This window comes from Nyctibius grandis, chromosome 2, assembly GCF_013368605.1.
Source record: "Nyctibius grandis isolate bNycGra1 chromosome 2, bNycGra1.pri, whole genome shotgun sequence".
NCBI classification, from domain to species: Eukaryota; Metazoa; Chordata; class Aves; order Nyctibiiformes; family Nyctibiidae; genus Nyctibius; species Nyctibius grandis.
In genome coordinates this window covers 118759577-118779829 of record NC_090659.1, presented here as the reverse complement: position 1 = coordinate 118779829, position 20253 = coordinate 118759577, and the positions used below count along the sequence as shown (strand labels likewise).

At 39.3% G+C, this 20253-nt stretch overlaps 1 protein-coding gene across 1 annotated transcript in view; it reads left to right on the top strand.

Annotated features, from left to right (window-relative positions):
- TMEM135 (transmembrane protein 135) overlaps nt 1–20253 on the top strand; it is a 200957-nt gene that overhangs the window by 15461 nt on the left and 165243 nt on the right. Inside the window, exon 3 of the mRNA XM_068423686.1 lies at nt 6991–7083. Coding sequence (XP_068279787.1) covers nt 6991–7083 — 93 coding nt within the window. The remainder of the gene's footprint in view (nt 1–6990; nt 7084–20253) is intronic.

Sequence of the window (20253 nt, the reverse complement as noted above, 5' to 3'; positions counted from 1 at the left end):
AAGTTAATCAAACCCGTTATGCCCTACTTCTAGATCTGTTTAGAGGCCTCTCAACTTTGCTTCAAAGCTGAGGGAGAAGGCTAAGAAGAGGAGCTGACTGAGGAGCCATGGAATGTTTTTTCAGCAAATTATTGCAAAGTTCAAAGTGGATCTTTAAGTAACAAGCTCTAAAGAATATGAATTTTTCTAGCAATCTGAGTTGTATTAATATTGATGTGTCTCTACTCCTCTGAGCTGTACTGTGGTCTTCCTTGTACTTGCCTGCAAATCTGCAATGGCTTACTTCAGTGCTGTAGCTAGATGTTACTCTCTAAATAAAGCTGGTGTGGTTTTAAGTTATATTATTGTCAGCTGTTCCTCTAACAGAGGTTACTAGCCGTCTAGCAGATCTATGAGACTGCCTGTGCTAGTAATAAAGCAAGTAAGAGATTAGTGTCTTACTCTGAAGCCAATTGGTATGGCACCGCTTTCACCTACAAGGAGCATAGCTGCCTAAAGCTGTTTTGACCTCCAAAAGAGCATGGCCAGATGCAGACTGGGTAATGGAAATGGTACCTAGTCCATGCACCGTTCAAGTCCCCTTGAAGCATTCTTTGGGTTGACCCAGGCCAAAACCACGCAAAGGATGATTCTAACAATTTAATGTGACAAGGGATACATGTAAATGTTTACCCTACTGTTTTTACAGCTGTGCAGCAGAGTAACCAACCAACATCTTGGGAGGTGTACATGCTTTTTCTGTTACAAAGAGATGCCCATGAAGAGTTGTCACCTCCAGCAGAATCTTTGCTGGTAGGGTCTCTGCAGACCGCCCATAACCTGCAGTTGCAGGACTTGCAAATAAAAAATGTCAGTCTGTTGGCCAGGGTGCTGATTGGAGCTGGTGAAGTGAAATCACTAGTAGAGGCAAAAGAAGAAAGTGTTTAGGCAGCCTTATGCGTTGTGCCTGTTGAAGTATATGAATGTCCAGTTATAAGGAGTATTTTGCAGCTTTCCTGACCGGAATAAAATTCGGAGCCTCTGCAGTTAAGTGAATAGGATATGTAAGAGCTATTAAATGACATTTTAGAAAACAATGGGTAACATGATTATCAGAAAAGTAATACTTTCCAAATTTACTTGTGTCCTTTGAAGGAGAAATGTATATCTGATGATGATCCGATTGTTGCGTTATCCGTGAATTCCCAAATGACTTTGACAAGATTGTTTGCTAGGACTCTTCAAGAGGAAAGATCCTCTGTCTTCCAGGAATTAGTAAATGATTCCCAAAGAGTTAATATGTATGAAACAAAACAAGGGATAAATAAGAAACTTTCGTAATAGGAAGAGGTTGGCTGTGATGTTCCTGGTGTGTCCTTTCTTCTGGATATACCTAAAGAATCTGGAAAAAGGGATGAAGAGTAGTGTGAGAGATTGTATGAGATTATTTAGGTTACAAAAATCTAAAACTGACTCTCATTCATTTCAGAAAGATCTGTTGATTAAAATCACTTGCGAAATTTGATAAAGTGCAACGTAATGCATTGGGAGGAAAAAAGCAGTCCTATTCTTACACACAGATGGGCTTTAAACTAGCTACTATTGATTGAGAAGGTGCTTGAAAGTTGTCATGGGTAGGTTCTTTGAACAAATCAGTTCAGTACTTGAATATGGTCGAGGAGCCGAGTAAGAGTTATTTGGAGAGAAAATGAGAACAAGCCAGAAAGCTGTATAAATACATGACATCTTTACAAGTTGAGTACTGTATGCCTTTTTTCTTTTTTGTTTTTAAGAGGTTCTCCTAAGATCATAATGTTGACAAGTCCTTCACTTGGAATGTACTTAATATCAACATTGTCTTGCAGCTTGAGCTGTATAAGCTTCCTTCTCTCATCTGTTGTTGGATGGGTGAAGGAGGATGGAAATGTGAGACTTAACTCTTTTTTTTTTTTTTTAACCACTTCATGTGGGTTTTTTACATTTTTTTTTAATGTTTTGTTTGAAATTTTATGATTACTTGAATTAATTACTGTGGGGTACAGTGTACTTCCTTCAGTAGCCCCTGAGAGCAAAAGTAATCGTATGTAATTTTCCAGCCCAGAGTGTGATTTGGTATTGTATGTTTTAATCCATGAAAGAAATATCAGTACCTCTGCGGTGCTCTGCATAACTGTGGCCTGAGTATTTCTGAATTTGATTTGCAACCATGCAAAGAGATAGTCTGAGAATTTGGAGACCTAGATGCTATTAATATCTGATTCTAGATAGTAATGAGAGGTTGGATGTGATAGATGTCTATAGTAGGATGTGTGCTGCAGTTTTGGTATCTGTTTGGTTGGAAGGTGTGTTATAGCGGAAGCAGCAGTAACTCAGAGGCAGAATTGCCCGGCACGCCCCATGCAGCTGACTGATCTTACCCTTCTGAAGTTCTAGTCCAAAGCAACAGATTAAAGGGTTTGTAGCTGGACGTGTTAACATCATATTTACCTGCACAATTGCTGGTTTGAGAAGAGTTGCCTGTTCCCTTCTTTTGTAGCACCACAGAGATGTATTGGCAGGCATATAGGGTGTCCTGGATAAAGTGACCACTTCACATATTCATCCTTTTACCAAAGTCCCAGTGAATCTTCAGTCACTGTGTATACTGAAAATACATCTTAGTCATCCAGTAACAATTAAAGGACCTAAATATGAAATGTAATTGTCAGTGAGAAGTCTGGCTTGTGCTAATATGTCTTTTTGATGCTCTTGTAGTATTTGTTTCCTTTCAGCTAGGGAAAACCACTGAAATTGAAACCACTGCAAATATTTTCAAGGATGTAAAACTTCATAGAACCGTAGAATGGTTTGGGTTGGAAGGGACCTTAAAGATCATCTAGTTCCAACCCCCACTGCCATGGGCAGGGACACCTTCCACTAGACCAGGTTGCTCAAAGCCCCGTCTGACCTGGCCTTGAACACTTCCAGGGAGGGGTTAAACAAAAACTCAAAGAAAGAACTGGATCAAAAAGACATAGTTGCTGAATACCTTTTTTGCTTTGGTCGTTAATCCTAAAACCAGCACTTGTGATGTCCAGACCCTGGATGTATGAGAGGAAGCCTGGAGGAGGGAAGGCTCTCCACTAGTCAGTGAAGACTGGGTTAGTGATCAGTTACGGAAATTGAATACACACAAGTCCATGGGCCCGGATGAGATGCACCCAAGAGTGTTGAGAAAACTGGCTGATGTTGTTGCTCTACCGCTCTCCATCATTTTTACAAGATCGTGGCAAACAGGAGAGGTGCCTGAGGACTGGAGGAAAGCCAGTGTCACTCCAGTCTTCAAAAAAGGAAAGAAGGATGATCCAGCAAACTACAGACCAGTCAGCCTCACCTCCATCCCTGGAAAAATGATGGAGCGGCTCATTTTGGAGGTCATCTCTAAGCACATGGAAGAGAAAAAGGTTACCAGGAGTAGTCAGCATGGATTTATCAAGGGGAAATCATGCTTGACTAACCTGATAGCATTCTATGATGTCATGACTGAATGGGTAGATGCAGGGAGACCAGTGGATGTAGTCTACCTTGACCTTAGCAAGGCGTTTGACACAGTTTCCCATGACATCATCATGAGCAAACTCAGGAAGTGTGAGGTAGAAGAACAGACAGTGAGATGGATTAAGAAATGGCTACACAATAGAGCCCAAAGAGTGGTAATCAATGGTCCCAAGTCCAGCTGGAGACCTGTAACTAGTGGAGTCCCCCAAGGATAAGTGCTGGGTCCAGTCCTGTTCAACATCTTCATCTACGACCTTGATGAAGGGACAGAGTGTCTTGTCAGCAAGTTTGCTGTTGATAGGAAGCTGGGAGGTTTGGCTGATACACCTGAAGGCTGTGCAGCCATTCAGCGTGATTTGGACAGACTGGAGAGCTGGGCAAAGAGGAACCTAATGAGGTTCAACAAGAATAAGTGCAGAGTCCTGCACCCGGGAAGGAGTAATAAAATGCACCAGTACAGGTTAGGAGGCGATCTGCTGGAGAGCAGCTCCGTGGAGAAGGACCTTGGAGTCCTGGTGGACAACAAGTTATCCATGGGACAGCAATGTGCCCTTGTGGCCAAGAAGGCCAATGGTATCCTGGGGTGCATTAAGAAGAGTGTGTCCAGCAGATCGGGTGAGGTCCTCCTTCCCCTCTACTCTACCCTGGTGAGACCTCACCTGGAGTATTGCATTCAGTTCTGGGCTCCCCAGTTCAAGAGGGACAGAGATCTACTGGAGAGAGTCCAATGGAGGGCTATGAGGATGATTAAGGGACTGGAACACCTGCCTTATGAGGAAAGGTTGAGAGACCTGGGGCTTTTTAGTCTGGAGAAGAGAAGACAGAGGGGATCTGATTAATGTGTATAAATATACGAGGGCTGGGTGTCAAGGGGAAAGGGGCAACCTCTTTTTACTTGTGCCCTGCGATAGGACAAGGGGCAATGGATGCAAGCTAGAGCACAGGAAGTTCAAACTCAACATGAGGAAGAACTTCTTTACTGTAAGGGTTACAGAGCACTGGAACAGGCTCCCCAGAGAGATTGTGAAGTCTCCTTCTCTGGAGACTTTCAAGACCCGTCTGGATGCGTTCCTGTGTAACTTGCCGTAGATTGGTCCTGCTCTGGCGGGGGGTTGGACTCGATGATCTCCAGAGGTCCCTTCCAACCCCTAACATTCTAAGATTATATGATTCTGTGATATTAACACATATTAATCATTGTTTAATATTCTCACCATTTCATAGGTGGGAAAAATTTCAGAAACATTGAAGTCCAATATCAGCAATGGCTTAGGCTGTGGATGGGTGTTCTCCTTCTAGAACAGACTACGAGGCTAACTTGCCTGACTTTTTTTATTGTTTTTTTCCTTTCTCCTTTTTTTTTCCTGGAGTGAATTGGGGAATATGTGCAGACTGCTCTGTTGGCAGAGCAGTGGGGGTGATGATCTATGTTACCAATGTGTGCTGGGCCAGCTGGGGGTTGCAGTCTTTTCTGCTGGTGAGATCCAGAAGACTACACCTGTGTGAGCTTCAGACAGAAGTGCTAGGCTCCAGTGTTGACTCTGTTAAATGAAAAGTGTGATTTTTAGTTTTTTGGTTTACTAAATGCAAAATCTCATAAAGACATGGTTCTCTTAGTCTAGCAACTAGAGTAATTAAGTTTGTCCATGTACAGCTTTACGTTAGCTTGCTTAATTACATTCAACCTTATGTATCAGCCAGCCTTTGAATTTTGGATACAGTTGTACATTGCGGAATTAGATGCATAACCTGAAAGAACTCATATTTCTCATTCCAGTTCCTAACCATAGACCACGTGAAAATAAGCATGCAAATAACAAAAACTTATTTTCATTTTACTTTAGCAGAATTTTAAATGTTTCACTTACTGATTGGACGTTTTAATTTCCACTAGGTTTTATTATGTGAAATCTGTTACTGTTGTTTCCAAAATCTTATCAAACTGAACACGTAAGGATTCGTAGAGGGATTCTAAACCATGCCAAAAGAACAAATTCCTGTTTCTTTCCCATAGAAAAGACATTTGTTCTGTTACTTAACAGGTGTGTCTGGTAAGATGTGTTCATACTTATTAAGATGTTTAAAATGGCTTCTCTGAAACTTCATACAGTAATTGCTTTCCAAGAGAGTCCTAATAATGAACTTTAGCTCCTGCAGCATTTGGCATTGTCATCCTGAGAAATTATCCGTTTGCAGCCGTGGGAATGAGCAGTGTGTGTAATTGCCATTACATCACTTGCTGCTGATACACTGGCTCTCTTTTCAGTTATGAGCATAAGCTGGCATTGCTCACTGGTAATGTTATTTTTGCAGAAGTATGAAATGAGGCTGATTATGCCCTTTACAGCAAGAATGGAAGTGAGCTGATCAGAGGGTATTGATTAATTATCTTTTGTTCTCTCTTCTGTGTTGTCAACATGAAATTTTATCTGAGAAAATTTCCTTTTCTACTCCGTATGTGTTTGCCCTTTTGTTTGTTGTATTTTGTTCGCTGTGTTTTTAGAAGGGTAGACTTCATTGTAACACTGTTTTCCTGAACTGATAGTGGTTATCAGCTGAGCATCATCGGTGTAACTGAAGTACGTTTATTATCATGCTATCAAATTTCATGACTGTGTGACTATTGTTTGCTTCTGAGATCAACCTGACTTGGCTTGAAGGTGCAGGTGTCCTGAACAGACCAAATGTGGTTGGTGCCATTGTGTCTGACATGCATTTTGGTTTTCCTCCTTTAACAGCGACCAATGTATAGAAATGTTTTTTTAGACGTTGTCATTTGTGTAACTATTTTTTTCAATTCTTATTCTTGGAGGAATTTTGATAGCTGAAATTGTGTGGACTCTCTGAGTGAAATACAGATCTTGTTGTGAAAAATGGGAGCTTTTCCACCTTAATAGAACTGGAATGTCACTGTCACTTCTATTTGTAATGTACAGATTGATTCCTTGGCTTACTGTAAGTGAGTGGTTTATTCTTTTTAGCATCAGTTGACTACCTGCCTTTGGAACATAACATATATTATAATAATTTGATTTGATTTCTGGCTCACCTGATTACATCCCTACATTCCACAAGGCACATCTTCCTGAAGATGTATTTGGCCAAGTAGCAGAGAGAGGAGCAACTATAAGTTCTTTTAGAAGATTTTTCTGTAATTAATATCTGCAGCTTTTCAGAAACATCTCTTGAAAGCACTGCTTGCTGTGACACAAAGTAATCCTTTAAAGGAAATGCATACGTTAATGAAGTATTTCAGGTGTTTAATGTTTATGAAGCACTTTGGGAACCCCTCTGAGAACTATCCAACTGTAAAAATATAATGATTAGTATTTATTTGTAAGTATTGATTTATGTAAAGGGACAAAATTAATCTTAATAAAGCCTGCGTAGTTTTATGATAAAGATGAAATATGATGTTGTACATGAATGTTTCAGTTGCTTTGCATGTAATATGTGTACAAATTACATTTTCAGGAAGATACTTGGAAAATTCTACTTTTGGTCTCCTGGCTTTGGTGCTGCTTTACCTGCTTCTTATATGGCTATTCTCATCGAAAGGAAAAGCAGGTATGGTTTGTGTTTATGGATTTTCAGTTTTATATAATAATATTTCTTGTTTTGGTCATTTGATGATTGACATTTGAGAAATCAGTGGTTTTCTTTCAGAATGCTGTAAATGTAGTTCATTTGAATAGTGTCTTTTGCAACCTTAGATTTAAATCTAGGAAGCTACGGTGAAAAAATGCTTTACAAACTTTCAGTTTCTTTTTTGTGGCTTGTTTTTTGTGTTTAATGTGTAATTAGGTTGCTTAGGATTGCCTGATGAAGCTCGGTTGCTTAGGATTTGCTACTGAGGCTGCTGTTGTTTTTTTTTTAAATATAATTTAAATAATGTTTGTGATTAGTCACAGAGAAGGAGCATGCTAATGAAAGTTGCTGATGACTTGAGTTAACAATGTGACATTAGTTAAGCTAGAGGAGTAATAGGATATTGTGGAAAAAACTGACTAGAAGAGCTGAAGTAGTCCAAATTGGATGAAATGTAATGATACAGAAAACAAAGCCTTTCACTTAAGGAGAGGTGCAGAAGTTGAGCTATCAATGGGAAGTTCGTTATGAAAGCATGAAGAGAGAGGAAGAAAGCTCTGAGTGATCCAAGGATAGCCGAAAGCTGCCGTTTGTAGTGTGGCCATGAAAGGTGGCAGGTGAAACCCTGCGTGGTAAAGTTTTAATGTTTTGAAATTCAACTTATATTGGTAGCTTGTATCAATAGTGAAAGCTATAATGCTTAATTACTTTAATGTGGAATGAGATGCTTTAGTCACCTGGTTGGTAGGTTTTATTCAAAGTAGAGAAGGTGACAAAAGGGTGATGTAAGGGTTTAGTCTTTAAAAGATGTGGGGGGGGGATGTTTAGGATTAGAGTTGATGTGAATATGCTTTTGGTTACTGTGAATATTTGAGTCTTCCTTAAGTGGCCATTTCAAAATAACTGCAAACACATATACATCATGTTGTTGACTGACTGTCAGGCCCCATTCCTAAACTTCAGTCATGGAATAAGCAAAGCCCAAGCCAAGTTTTAGGTAAGATTGTCAAAGTTCTGTCCGTTGAAAAGAATGCATTATACATTGCTTTTGAAGACTGAGGATGTGTAAGACGTTCTGGAAAGGTGGGAGCACTCTAAATTTCTTTGTTGTCCAAAGAAGGGCAACGAAGCTGGTGAAGGGTCTGGAGCACAAGTCTTATGAGGAGCGGCTGAGGGAACTGGGGTTGTTTAGCCTGGAGAAAAGGAGGCTGAGGGGAGACCTTATCGCTCTCTACAACCACCTGAAAGGAGGCTGTAGTGAGGTCGTGTCAGTCTCTTCTCCCAGGTAACAAGCGACAGGATGAGAGGAAATGACCTCAAGTTGTGCCAGGGGAGGTTTAAATTGGATATCAGGAAAGATTTCTTCCCTGAAAGGGTTATCAAGTATTGGAACAGGCTGCCCAGGAAGGTGGTGGAGTCACCATCCCTGGAGGGATTTAAAAGCCGTGTAGATGTAGTGCTTAGGGACATGGTTTAGTGGTATTGGAAAAGGTATTTGAAAGTTTAGGTTTTTTAAAATACAAAGTTGTTTGGTATGTTATGAGATGCTAACTATGTATAATGTGTGAAATGCTGCTGACACTTAGTGAAATATGACTTGATTTCACATCTGTTTGCTTGTTAGCTTCTGTTACAGGCAAAATTAAAATTCAAACCCGCCTGGATGTGACCGTGTAAAACGTGCTCTAAGTGAACCTGCTTTGGCAGAGGGTTGGACTAGATGATCTCCAGAGGTCCGTTCCAACCCCAACCGTTCTGTGTTTCTGTGTAAATGTTAATAGACTTGTAGTCTCTTAGGAAACTGACGTTTGCCATGGAGACACGGTGGCATTTTCAGTCGTGTCCTGAGTAGCTTACAACAAATGGTATTTAAAAATCAGGGAGGTGAGAAAAAGTCAAGTCCTGATTTGAGTTCATAAACACGTCTCTAGTCCTTTAAATTGCTAGTAGCAGCTGGCAGCAACATCAAACTTAATCACTTAATCTCTTCCCAAGTGGATACCCTATTTTAAGTATCTGATTGGCATTTGCTTGCACAGCATCCCTGTCAGTCCTGAACTTGGGAACAGCAGGCTTGTAAATCAGATTTTCGTCTGAGTGTTGCTGTTCATGTGTGCCAGCCTTTACCTTTTATAATTCTTACGGAAGAATGGGAAAAAGAGATGAATAGCTCGTCTAGGCACATTGTAATCCTGAGGAGGAGCATGTTTTCTAGTGTGTTACAGAACTAGTTTGTAGTTTGTACCTGTGTAATATATAATTGCAAATTTGCATGGCACTGGCAATGAGAAGGGGAGGTGACATTGCTTAGAAACTTCACGCAGACTCAGGAAATGATCTCATTATATTATGCTGTTACTGTTCTATAAAGATATAAATTACATGTCAGTGTGTCCACGTGTAGTCTATTTGGTGGTTGTAAAATATGGTTATCCTGTCAGTGAAAACTAGTTTATTAGGATCTGTGGAAAGGGCCGGGAATAAAAGCACTTGTAAACTTTTTTATATATGTATATATAAATGTTCTGTGAGATTACTGGAAGAGAACTAGTCACATTATTATGATTAAGTAATGTTTTGATAAGAATTATTTCTTAGATAAGAATTGAATGTAGATACATAAACATGGACATTATGTGTTTGTAATTGGCGGATTCATATTCTATGCCTTTAGTCTCTTACTCTGGTAGCAGTAACTCAGAATTTTTGCCTTTTTCTGATACTCTGAAGCAGTCTGGGTTGCCTGTTAGGCTTAGGAGGAAGCATCCTTAGTGGCCAGTGCAGAATTCGTAAATGACGGTCTGACATCTGTTCGCTGCATAGCTGGTGTACGCCTGATGCTCTGAGAAGTGCTAAGAGGGCACAGAGTTAAATTTCAACTGATTTTGACAGTACATTATCTCACACGGTACAGATCTTTTAAATCGTTTTTAGTGTTAGTCCTGCCATGTTATTTCTTTTTGCTGTATTTATTTAAGGCTCTGGCAGAGGTGTTGAAAAATGAGAAATGAAACAAAAAGTATTGTAGGTCTTACTAGTGTACTATGTGTTTTCACATGCAAAGAAAATGTTGTTGCAAATAAGCAAAGTACTCCCTTTTCCTGAAGAAATGTACACAATTAATTAAAATATATTTTTCTAATTTGTTTTGATTATTTGGCTGTGACTTCAACATTTTTATTACTCTTTATGTATATATTGTCATAATAATTATGGCTGTATTATAATAAATAAGGTTCTAACAGGTGCACTTGCACAAGTTTGTTTAAAAGAATATAATTTTCTTTACAGTTTCACCTTTTTTGCATCTTCTATTAAAGAAAAATGTGCAATTCTTTTGTTGCAGGATTTAGTTTTGTAGTGTTAGACATCAAAAGTTGTGTTAATGTCTCCTCAAAAATAGAAGTATGACTCAGTTACATTAATTTCATTAGTCTTTCTTAGCAAGGTCTGCCTTTCATTAACCTTTGTATGGAGTTGTTTTACCAGTGTACTCCTTGTTTACTCCTATACATGTTGTTTCAAATTGTTGATAAGAAGCAATTTTATTTGTTTGTAATTTTGAAAAAACTAATATTTTGCTTATGTCTTTTGGCTTCTGTTTGTAATTAAAAGTTACAGTCTCTTGTCAGTTTTTTCAACATCTATTAAATGTTATCAACAAGAATTCAGCATGTAGTAGAGGAGGAGGTATGTGGCTTAGACTGAAAGACATGGTACTGCCTTGTTCTGGAAGCACTGAGACTGTTAGAAGGCAAGGAAGTAACTGAATATACTCATTAAAATTGTTGTGAATGAAGCTGTTGAAATGTGACTTGAGGCTTGGTTGAAGCCAGCCTATTACTGAAAATCTGATGAGATGGGTTGTATGTTACTGAAGAGCCTGTATTAAGACCTCTGTGATTACTCTCAAGGAAACGAATGATGTTCTCTGAAGTGTTTTGTATATGTGCTGATATTTCGAAACCGTTTAAGTTGTGTTTTGCTAATAGCTAAATGGCGATCTTCAGTTTGTTGGACTCTTGTTCAAAAATAATGTATTAGTGAGTTTCAAGAACTATAACTAAAGCTTTAAGAAGTAGCTTTAAGAATTACAGTTTTAAGGAAATTAATTGTCTTACTGCCTGGCTAACTTTTTTTTTTTTCCTCCTGCCCTTTGTAAGTAATTAAGCCAACGGAAGTTTAACTACAGCCACCTATAAGCTGTGTGGCAGTCCTGGAGGGACCCTTCTGGGATTGCCTCCTTCTCCCCCCTTTGGCTGCGTTAATGTTTACGTACTGGCTGTTAACATTCTAGCGGCGCCTGTCTCGTCGCTACAGTTAAGACTGTGTCACTGATGGTATTATAAAACTTGAGATTTAGGGCTTTTATAATTTGGTGGTAAAATCTTGCTCTGGGCAACTATTTGCAACATGTTTTTAGTTGAAAGCTTTGGGTGTTTTTCATCAAAAAAGTTCAGTATATTGGACTCAAAAATATTTAAAGCGTGTGCATTTAAAAAGTGATATAGTGCAACAGTGCACGTTATAGAGAGCATCTATATATACCTATATTTAGTGTTCTTGTAAACAGAAGTATTGCTATATATTGCTTAGAAAGGTGGCAGAAACATTTATGTAAGGACAGCGTGGAATTTTTAGACTGTATGTTCTTCTGATGAAACATTCAGTTGCTGTTAGGGTTATTTGCTTGTCATAGATGCCATTAGTCTAATTACGTTATAAAGGAAGAATATGTCAGCATAGTAATGGTAAAAAGTATATGCTGTAAATAAGTACAGTGGTTTTGTAAGTTTGTCCATTCAAATACAAATCTGTTGGTATATATTTCTGTATAGTAGTATAGTATATTTAGACTTGAGGAGATGATTTCCTTTCTTAAAATGTTTTACAGGTATTCAGTTTGATGTTGTATTTTAGGGAAACCTATAAATAACCAGGATGGGGGTGGGTGATCAAAACAAGTAAACAAACTCTTTTAACACAGCAAGTGTTTTTGCAAGCTTTAGTCTTCGTGCTACAGGTAAGAAACGGAGAGAGCAAGGTACATTGAGGGACGATTTTTTTGCATATTTTTTGTGTTGGAGTGAAATAAACCCCTCAACTTTGGATCACTCACATGAGTATTTTGTGTTTAATCTGGTAAGGAGAGCTAGCAGGGAAACAAATTATTTCGGAGTTTTACTGCTCTAGAGTGATTATTACTGTGAAATATGGAGCCATGCTGTAGAAGTTAATGGGAATGCTTTTTGTTTCTAAACCAGAATATGTTAAAATCTGTTGCACTTCAGCAACTACCTTGGTGAGAGCCGATGTGTGAGAGATCTATGTTTTCATAGTAATGGCATGTAAACATTTGAACATGTTTTGCTGCATGCTTTGAGGGCTGCTACTGCTATAGTTATCAGAGGGAGGAAAAACACTGATCGTTCAAGGTTGCCTGGGAGTGCAGGAGTCGATCTGGAAGATGCTGTGGTTGTGGGAACATTGTGAATGGCGGTTAGCTCAGGATGGGCAGCTCTTGGGAGTGTTTTTCATGGCAAATAGCATCTCTTGGTGACTTTGCATTTTAGTGAGAGCTCTGAGAGCTGGGAGCTCTTGCCCAGCACAGTGCTAAAGTATTTCTAATCAATGATTTACAGTAATTTGTCTTTCTGAGAAATGGGATCACCTGGTTTATGCTATGTTTGTCCTGACGCACTCAGTCTCCGGTTTGGAAAAAAAAACACAATAGCCTGGTATTTTACACTAGTAAGTTCGATGATCTCTGTAGGGTATATCCCCAACAATCATAACTTTGTTGATATTTTCAAAGAGATTTCTGTTTTTCACTTATTGTTGTAGCATTACATGTTAATTCTAGAAAAAGTTCCTGAAGTTGATTTAACTCTGTTCAGTTAAATCAACATTAATGAAGTCAGTTTTTAAGAACCACCTTTTAGAAGCACAGGAGAAGGCAATTCCACTGTGTCATAAGTCAAGCAAGCAGGGCGAAGAACAGCTTGGCTGAACAGGGGACTCCTCGTGGAGCTAAAGAGGAAAAAGAAATTGTATGATCTCTGGAAGCGAGGTCAGGCTTTGCAGGAGGAGTACAGAGCTGTGGTCTGCATATGCAGGGAGGAGACACCAAAGGCCAAATGCTCCATTAGAGCTGAAACTGCCGGGTGTTGTATCTGTCAACCAGAAGGGATTTTTTAAGTATGTCAGTAGGAAAAGGAGGTCTAAAGAAAACATTGGACTGATGATACGTGTTGAAGATGGTGACCTGACTAATAGGGATGAAGAGAAAGCAGAGGCATTCAATGCTTTTTTTGCTTCAGTCTTTAATAATACTGTTAGACCTTGGGCTGCCCGGTCCCCTGAGTTGGAGGAGCACGAGTGTGGGAACAGTGACTTTCCATTAGTGGACACTGAAATTGTAAGGGATCAGCTGTATGAGCTGAATGTTCACAAGTCCATGGGGCCTGATGGGATTCATCCCAGAGTACTGAAGGAGCTAGTGGATGTTACAGCAGGACACCTCTGTCATATACCAGAGGTCTTGGGAGTCTGTGGAGGTCCCTGCTGACTGGAAGCCAGCCAAGGTTATTCCAATTGACAAGAAGGGCATGAGGGAAGACCCAGGGAACTACAGAGCTGTTAGTCTAATGTCAGTTCCTGGAAAAAATATGGAGAAGATTGTATTGAGTGCTATTGAAAAGCATTTAGAGAACCATACAGTCATCAGGCACTGTCAACATGGGTTCACAAAGGGAAAGTCCTGTTTAACTAATTTGATATCCTTCTATGACAAGCTCGCCCGCCTCGTGGATGAAGGAAAGGCTGTCATTTAAGTTGTATCTGGATTGTGCAGCAGTCCTGTGTAAGGGAAAAGGATGTCCTCTGTGGGCCATAAAAAGATGCTGTGTTACTAGCAAGTGTAAACTGTGTGCTCCATTTGTAAAAGTAGCTGCAGAGTTAAATTTGCTGCATTTAAATGAACAATGGAAACCATTTTGTTCTTTAGGCAAGAAAGATCCTGTCTCCCATGCTGTGTTCTTAATTATTCCTACAGTCTATCCTTTACCCCTGCCCTTTACTTCTTGTGATTCTGTGTATGCACATGTTGTAGGTATAATCCTTACACTTCTGCATGCCTTTTAAAAAGAAGTGGTTACAGTCAACACTTCGACTTTTGTAGCCATCTGAAATGTGTGTTTCTATTTCATACCAGTCATCTCTGCCCAGTCAGTCAAGTGAATCACCATTGTGTCTCAGTTGCGAAGGCTAGATAACTGTCTTGAGCTAGATTTCATCCATTTCAGATGGCAAAAGTTTGGCAAGGTGAATCCTATAGTTGTGAACAGAGCAAGAAGGATCCTTTGGGGATCAGTGATTCTGGTCCCATGCATTTATAGTCAATCAGCCGGGGTTATAAACTAATCAGGCCTCTGAAAAACTGTAACCATGTTTGCAGAAGTGTTCAGCAACCAAGTTTCATGAATTTTCAGCCTGCAGCATTCGAGTGTTGGAAAAATTCGGTCCAGCTTGCTTTTGTGGTCCTTGAAGTCTTGTGCAAGATGGAAGAGCAGGAGAGCAGCTATAGCTTTAGAGTGAACAATCCATTTTCTGGGATAACACAGGCAGACAGGGTAAGAATACTGGAAGATCCCATGTAAAATATGTACCTGTGATCCTGGAGATGCTGGAGAATGTGTTGCAGACATCTGTGTGGCTCTGTACAGACTGGGTTTATTTTCTCTTACTGTTGTTACAGTCAGGGCTGAGCTGGATCATGCAGGACTCGGTGGTCTCCAGTTCCCTGAGTTTCAGGAGGATTTGCCAGCTTAGGCACAGCACCAGCCATGAGGATACTTCATGAATAATAATGTAAAGTCGTCACAGGCAGCACCCATTAAGATCCGGACTACCTCTATCAGTTCACGTGGGGCCAGCATGGATGGACAAAGGGTAGTGCTAAGGTCAAGCTACGAGCTCTGATAGATCCCAGGTGCCTCTGTGTAGCTAGCTCTTCCTGTGTTGCTCTGTGAGTAGAGACTTGATTATAGTTAAAGTTTAATTTTTTTTTTTATTCTTTGAAGGACCACTTTTGACAGATCTGTTTTTCAAATATTCACTTTGTCAGCTGAAAACTAAATAAAAGTGATTTAGTCATCTGACTATTAGTGTAACTTTGTATTCTGTTTTTCATCATTAACCCCCAAAACCCCACAAAAACCCCTAGAAAACTTACAGTTCTGTTGAAATGCCTACAAATAAAATGTTAAAATTGAGACTGCTGCTGAACATTGGACTATCCTGCAAGTCTGACTTGGATTAAAATGGCCCAAACAGTGGATTAATTACTCTGTTCTGTCTGCTCAGCACTAACATCCAGGAGACACTCATTTGAACTTCCTTGGCTGAAGCAAACACTTAATACATCTTCTGTGTCTGAATGCTTGTGTGTAACATGCAGCTCCCGGAGGGGGAATAATAAATATTCTGCTAGTATAGAATAAACTTCAGATGCTGCCTGGGTGAGCTGGCTGATGTGGCAATGAAAAGCTTGACATTTACCTGGCGAGATGACATCTGAGCCTACAGTGCCTCTGGTACAATGGCTGAAAGTCTTTGAGGGAACTTTTCGGTGATATGTTCCTCAGGTCAGCTCATAGGATATTGTTTTTAGATAGTAGAGATGAGAGGAGCTTAAATCTTTGTTTCCACATGAGCCACACCTATAAACCCTCCATAAATAAGTGACTCTTTCCTGTAGCCTCATTATTGCCAAGGAATTAACATTGCTATTAGCTCCTGCAGCAGGAAGAGTGTGGAGGTAGGAACCTAGAATGGTAACGTTATGCTATATTTAACCGTGCAAAGGTTTTCTGTGGTAAAGATTACAGTAGTGTACTGTGGTTAAACATCTTGCTTCCCCTTCCTGCCCTCTCCCCTCTACATCCCAGGACAGAAAATGACACTGGTTTACTTCCTTTAGTAAGTCCTATGAATTGCATAGTGTTTCTTGTAATCAGATGACCTCCACTCCAGATTGAAACTTTTTGATAAAGTCAGTGTACGCTGTTAAAACTTTCTGCTAAAGATGATCTGTCTGAAAAACAGGAACAACAGAGTCCACAGCATCAAAGGCAAGCATTAAACAGGTCTTGTGAATTTGGACCAGTACCTGTCATCACAATCCAGACTGCTACAGCTTCAGCGAGTGACTGAAACAATATGGACTGTCTGGTAGTACAACATCGTTTTGTCTACTTGAAGGAATTTATATGTGCTCCATCTTGCTTCATCAATGATAAGATTTTCCTTTTAAGCGCTTCTTCAGTGTCTGTTGTTCACTCCTCATGAGCAATGGCCTTTGGAACTAGCAAAAATGTTCTAATATCAACCATTGGCATTTTGGATCTTTGAGCTTAAAGTTAGAAAATAATAGGTTCAAACTGGACTTGGCAATAGCTTCATTCTGTCTTTGGTAGGTGAAATATCACATTAACGTCTGTCTGTAGTATTGCACAGTTCACCATCGAATGCTGATGTCCTGCCAGAAACTGACTTCTCAGTCAACAGGGATGTGTTGAAATGACTCTCAGCTGAACTCTTACTATGGCTTGCCTACCTTTCTAGAGAAGGTTTACATTGGCTTCTGACACTGCTGGTCCTTGGGACCCCTTGTGTTCCAGGCCCTTATGGATGCAGGCACACTCCTAACAGCATTAATCTGTCTTCTGCACGACTAACTCATAGTTCCTAACTGGATTTGAAGCCTGTTTTTAATATGACATAATATACTGTCATTTGGGTTCTCTTGGGGGAAGAAAACCCACCCAAAAGACTCTGTATGTTGGCAAGTCTGACTCCATTCCCTACTTCTGTTGGGATAGCTGGTCTGCTGTTTCTGAATATAAGGGCATTTAGAAGTTAGTCACACCATGTGAAAAACTGCAGAAGTCTTCTGTTTGAGTTGGATTGATTTGTCACGTTAGCTTTTTTTTTTTTGCGTATTGCTTTAGGTATTTTATAAACAGTGTAATCTGATCACAAATGTAATCATTAAAACATTATGAGTCTAAAGAGAAAATTCACTCTAAACATGCAAACCAAACAATAGCGACTAGTTTGACAGACTAGAAAAAGAGCATTAGGCTGCTTAAGTCTTTTGAAATAGATGAAAAACCTGATGATTTGAGTACCTTATCAAAAAACTTGTATTGTGGAATGGAACATCTCAAACTGGGCACAGAGTATGACTTGGGGAGGGAAAGGAAGCTCTTTCAGGAGGCTCCTTATAGAATCATAGAATCATTTTGGTTGGAAAGGACCTTTAAGATCATCAAGTCCAACCATTAACCCATCACTGCCAAGTCCACCACTAAAACATATCCCTAAGCACCACGTCTACTCACCTTTTAAATACCTCCAGGGATGGTAACTCCACCACTTCCCTGGGCAGCCTGTTCCAATGCTTGATAACCCTTTCGGTGAAGAAATTTTTCCTGATATCCAATCTAAACCTTCTTGGGAAGCTTCTGGAGCTGCTTCTCCCCAAGCTGCTGTGGCCGGGGTTTGGGATGTGCAGACAGGGTATGGGTGAATGGCTCTTAACCTGCAAAGGGCTGGAGGGTAGAGGTGGAGGAGAACAGGTGAAATACTGGATGAATTTCCACTGTTGTTGGGACAACCCCAAGCTGTCTGCTAGATTAGTAGACTTACATAAGAATTTTTTTCTCCTTCTTCCTGTCCTTCTCACTCCCAAAATATACCAAGTGTATGTCTAAGGCCAGTGAATATTGCATATCTCTTCCACTCTGAAATTTCTGTGCGTTGCCTTGCTCTTCTTCCTAATTTTTATTAACAGTTCTGTTTATTATGTCCTCTTTTTGCTATGAAACAGCAGTGATTGCCAGCAAAATATATAGAAGCAATGGCCTGCTGCTGCTAAGGATCCCCAAAGCAGTTTTGCTCAAAAGGAGAGAATTTGCTTGTGTGCCCTACACACATACCTTCCAGAGAGAGCGGCCAAGCAGCACATGCTGTATCCCGACTGAGAAGGTGCCCAGAAAAGAACTGAGTGTTTTCTTTTTGATTGACTGAGCTGATTAGAAACAATCCTGTGTTACTATCAACAATCCAAAGAAATTGTTGTTTGGGGCCTTACTTAACACTAGATAGGCCTTCTATACCAAGAAGGTTAATAATTTAAAAAATTGCTGGAAATCCTTCATTTCTTTTCCTGAGATTTGATTAAGTTGTTATTCTTCTGTTATCTACTAGTCAATCCTTTTATGAAACTAATAAGCCTTTTGGAATCTGATTTTTATCTCCTCATGGAATCTTGTGAGGTTAAATCACACTTTAATTAAGAGGTTTTTTCCCCTCTATAGGTCAGCCTTTGTTTTGACTCTGTTGGCTCTGTAGGCCCCAAAGAGAAACTGGGAGAGGAGGAAGAGGGAGGGAATGTTGAAAGAAAATCTATATAAAACAGAGCATAAAACAGTTAAAAAAATTAAACTGTAGATGTTATCTTGTGTTGCACTAGCTGAAAACTCTGTAAGAAATATTGGTACTAATTTAACTGGAATGTATTACTGTAGATATATTTTCTTTTTGGCTTCTCTCCCTTTCCAGTTTTCTCATACCCTTTCTTTGGCACGTGTTCAAATCATAGAACATGTTGAGTTTATTTTCTTTCCTTTTAAGAACAACAAATACCGAGTATTTGCAAGAAACCATTTTACCTACCGTGTAATGTGCTCAAAGCAAGTATTACTGACTTGCAGTTTTGAGCAACTTCAATTTCCCAACCTGTAATGTGTCCATTTCCTACTTTAAACAACCCAAAATTTTGAAATAGAAAATTCCTTTAAAATGGGTCATGGGTCCTTACACTGTGTATTTTTGAGATGAAGTTGTGTGCCTGAACATTATCTTTGTGTAAAAGATTTTCTACTGGTATTTACTAAGTTCAAAAAGTAATCATTTTCTTTTTTGAAAGCTTATTGCTTAGGTCTGTTTTCATAATTTTTGGCATTATTTTGAAAGCTTATCTGTTCCTGCTGATTTTAAGTGAACTTTTGCACCAGATTTCGCTGCTGGCCTCCAGCTTTCAGTAGGAAATTGGTGGGTGTGAGAGATTAACGATACCCTGAACATAATCTGTAGTACTTGTGTTATTACAGGGATGCAATCGCAGCTCCAGATCTATAGTTGGTTAGCTTGTGGTGTCAAGCTGCTGTAGAGCAGAAAAAAAACCCTCTTCATTTTGACCTTTTTCATTTCAGGGTAAACTTGTGATTTGTGTATTTGATTTAATTCTGCAGGTTATAAAGTGGTGTGTTTTACAGTGTGTGTGTGGGGGAAGCTGGGGGGAGGAATTCTTCCTGTTTTTGCAGACCACAAATCCTGTCTGGGGAGCCATTACAAACTATTATGTTAGCTTCTTAGTTTATGTTCAGAAATTAAAGCCAGAGTTAACTATTCCTTTTTTTTTTCTTTTTAAAGGACTAATGTTCTCAAATTTTACTATAACAAGTCAGTACAGCATGTTATGTGCTCTTTACCTTTTTTTTTAATTCCACCCCATATATACCTTTGAATCCACTGATTACTTTGAAAGTAGTTCTCTTTGTGATTTCTTAGACTTGTAGAGAACTCAAAATGGATTATCAGTTAAAATAAGGTGATAACTGTCAGTATATGCAGAAGACTTAATGAACAGTGGTATTTGTATAAGATTCAAACTCGAATTTTTAGGAAACTTATTATTAAAATTGTATTTTTTCATAAATTCTCTATGTTAAAGCCACGCATAGTTCAGATCTTGTCTTATAGGTCACAAGAAAAGGAAATTTGACTTGTTTCATTCTAGTACCTATTTATTCTCAGGTCAGGCTTGTTGGTTTGACAACACTAAGAATTTTTGAAAACTGAATAGTGGGAACATGATGTTTTGGACTGAGGATGAAGTTAGAAATCTTTATAGCAAAGCTAAAGTTATTCTTGTCTTAGCAGTGAGTTAGATATTTTTATTTTGTGGGGTTTTGACCCCCAACTGTTTAAATTTCCTATATATGTGGAGAAACACAACCCATCAGTGAGGCTGTTTCATCGGAGAACGCATTCTCTTAATTGCATACATGAAGATTTTTAAAA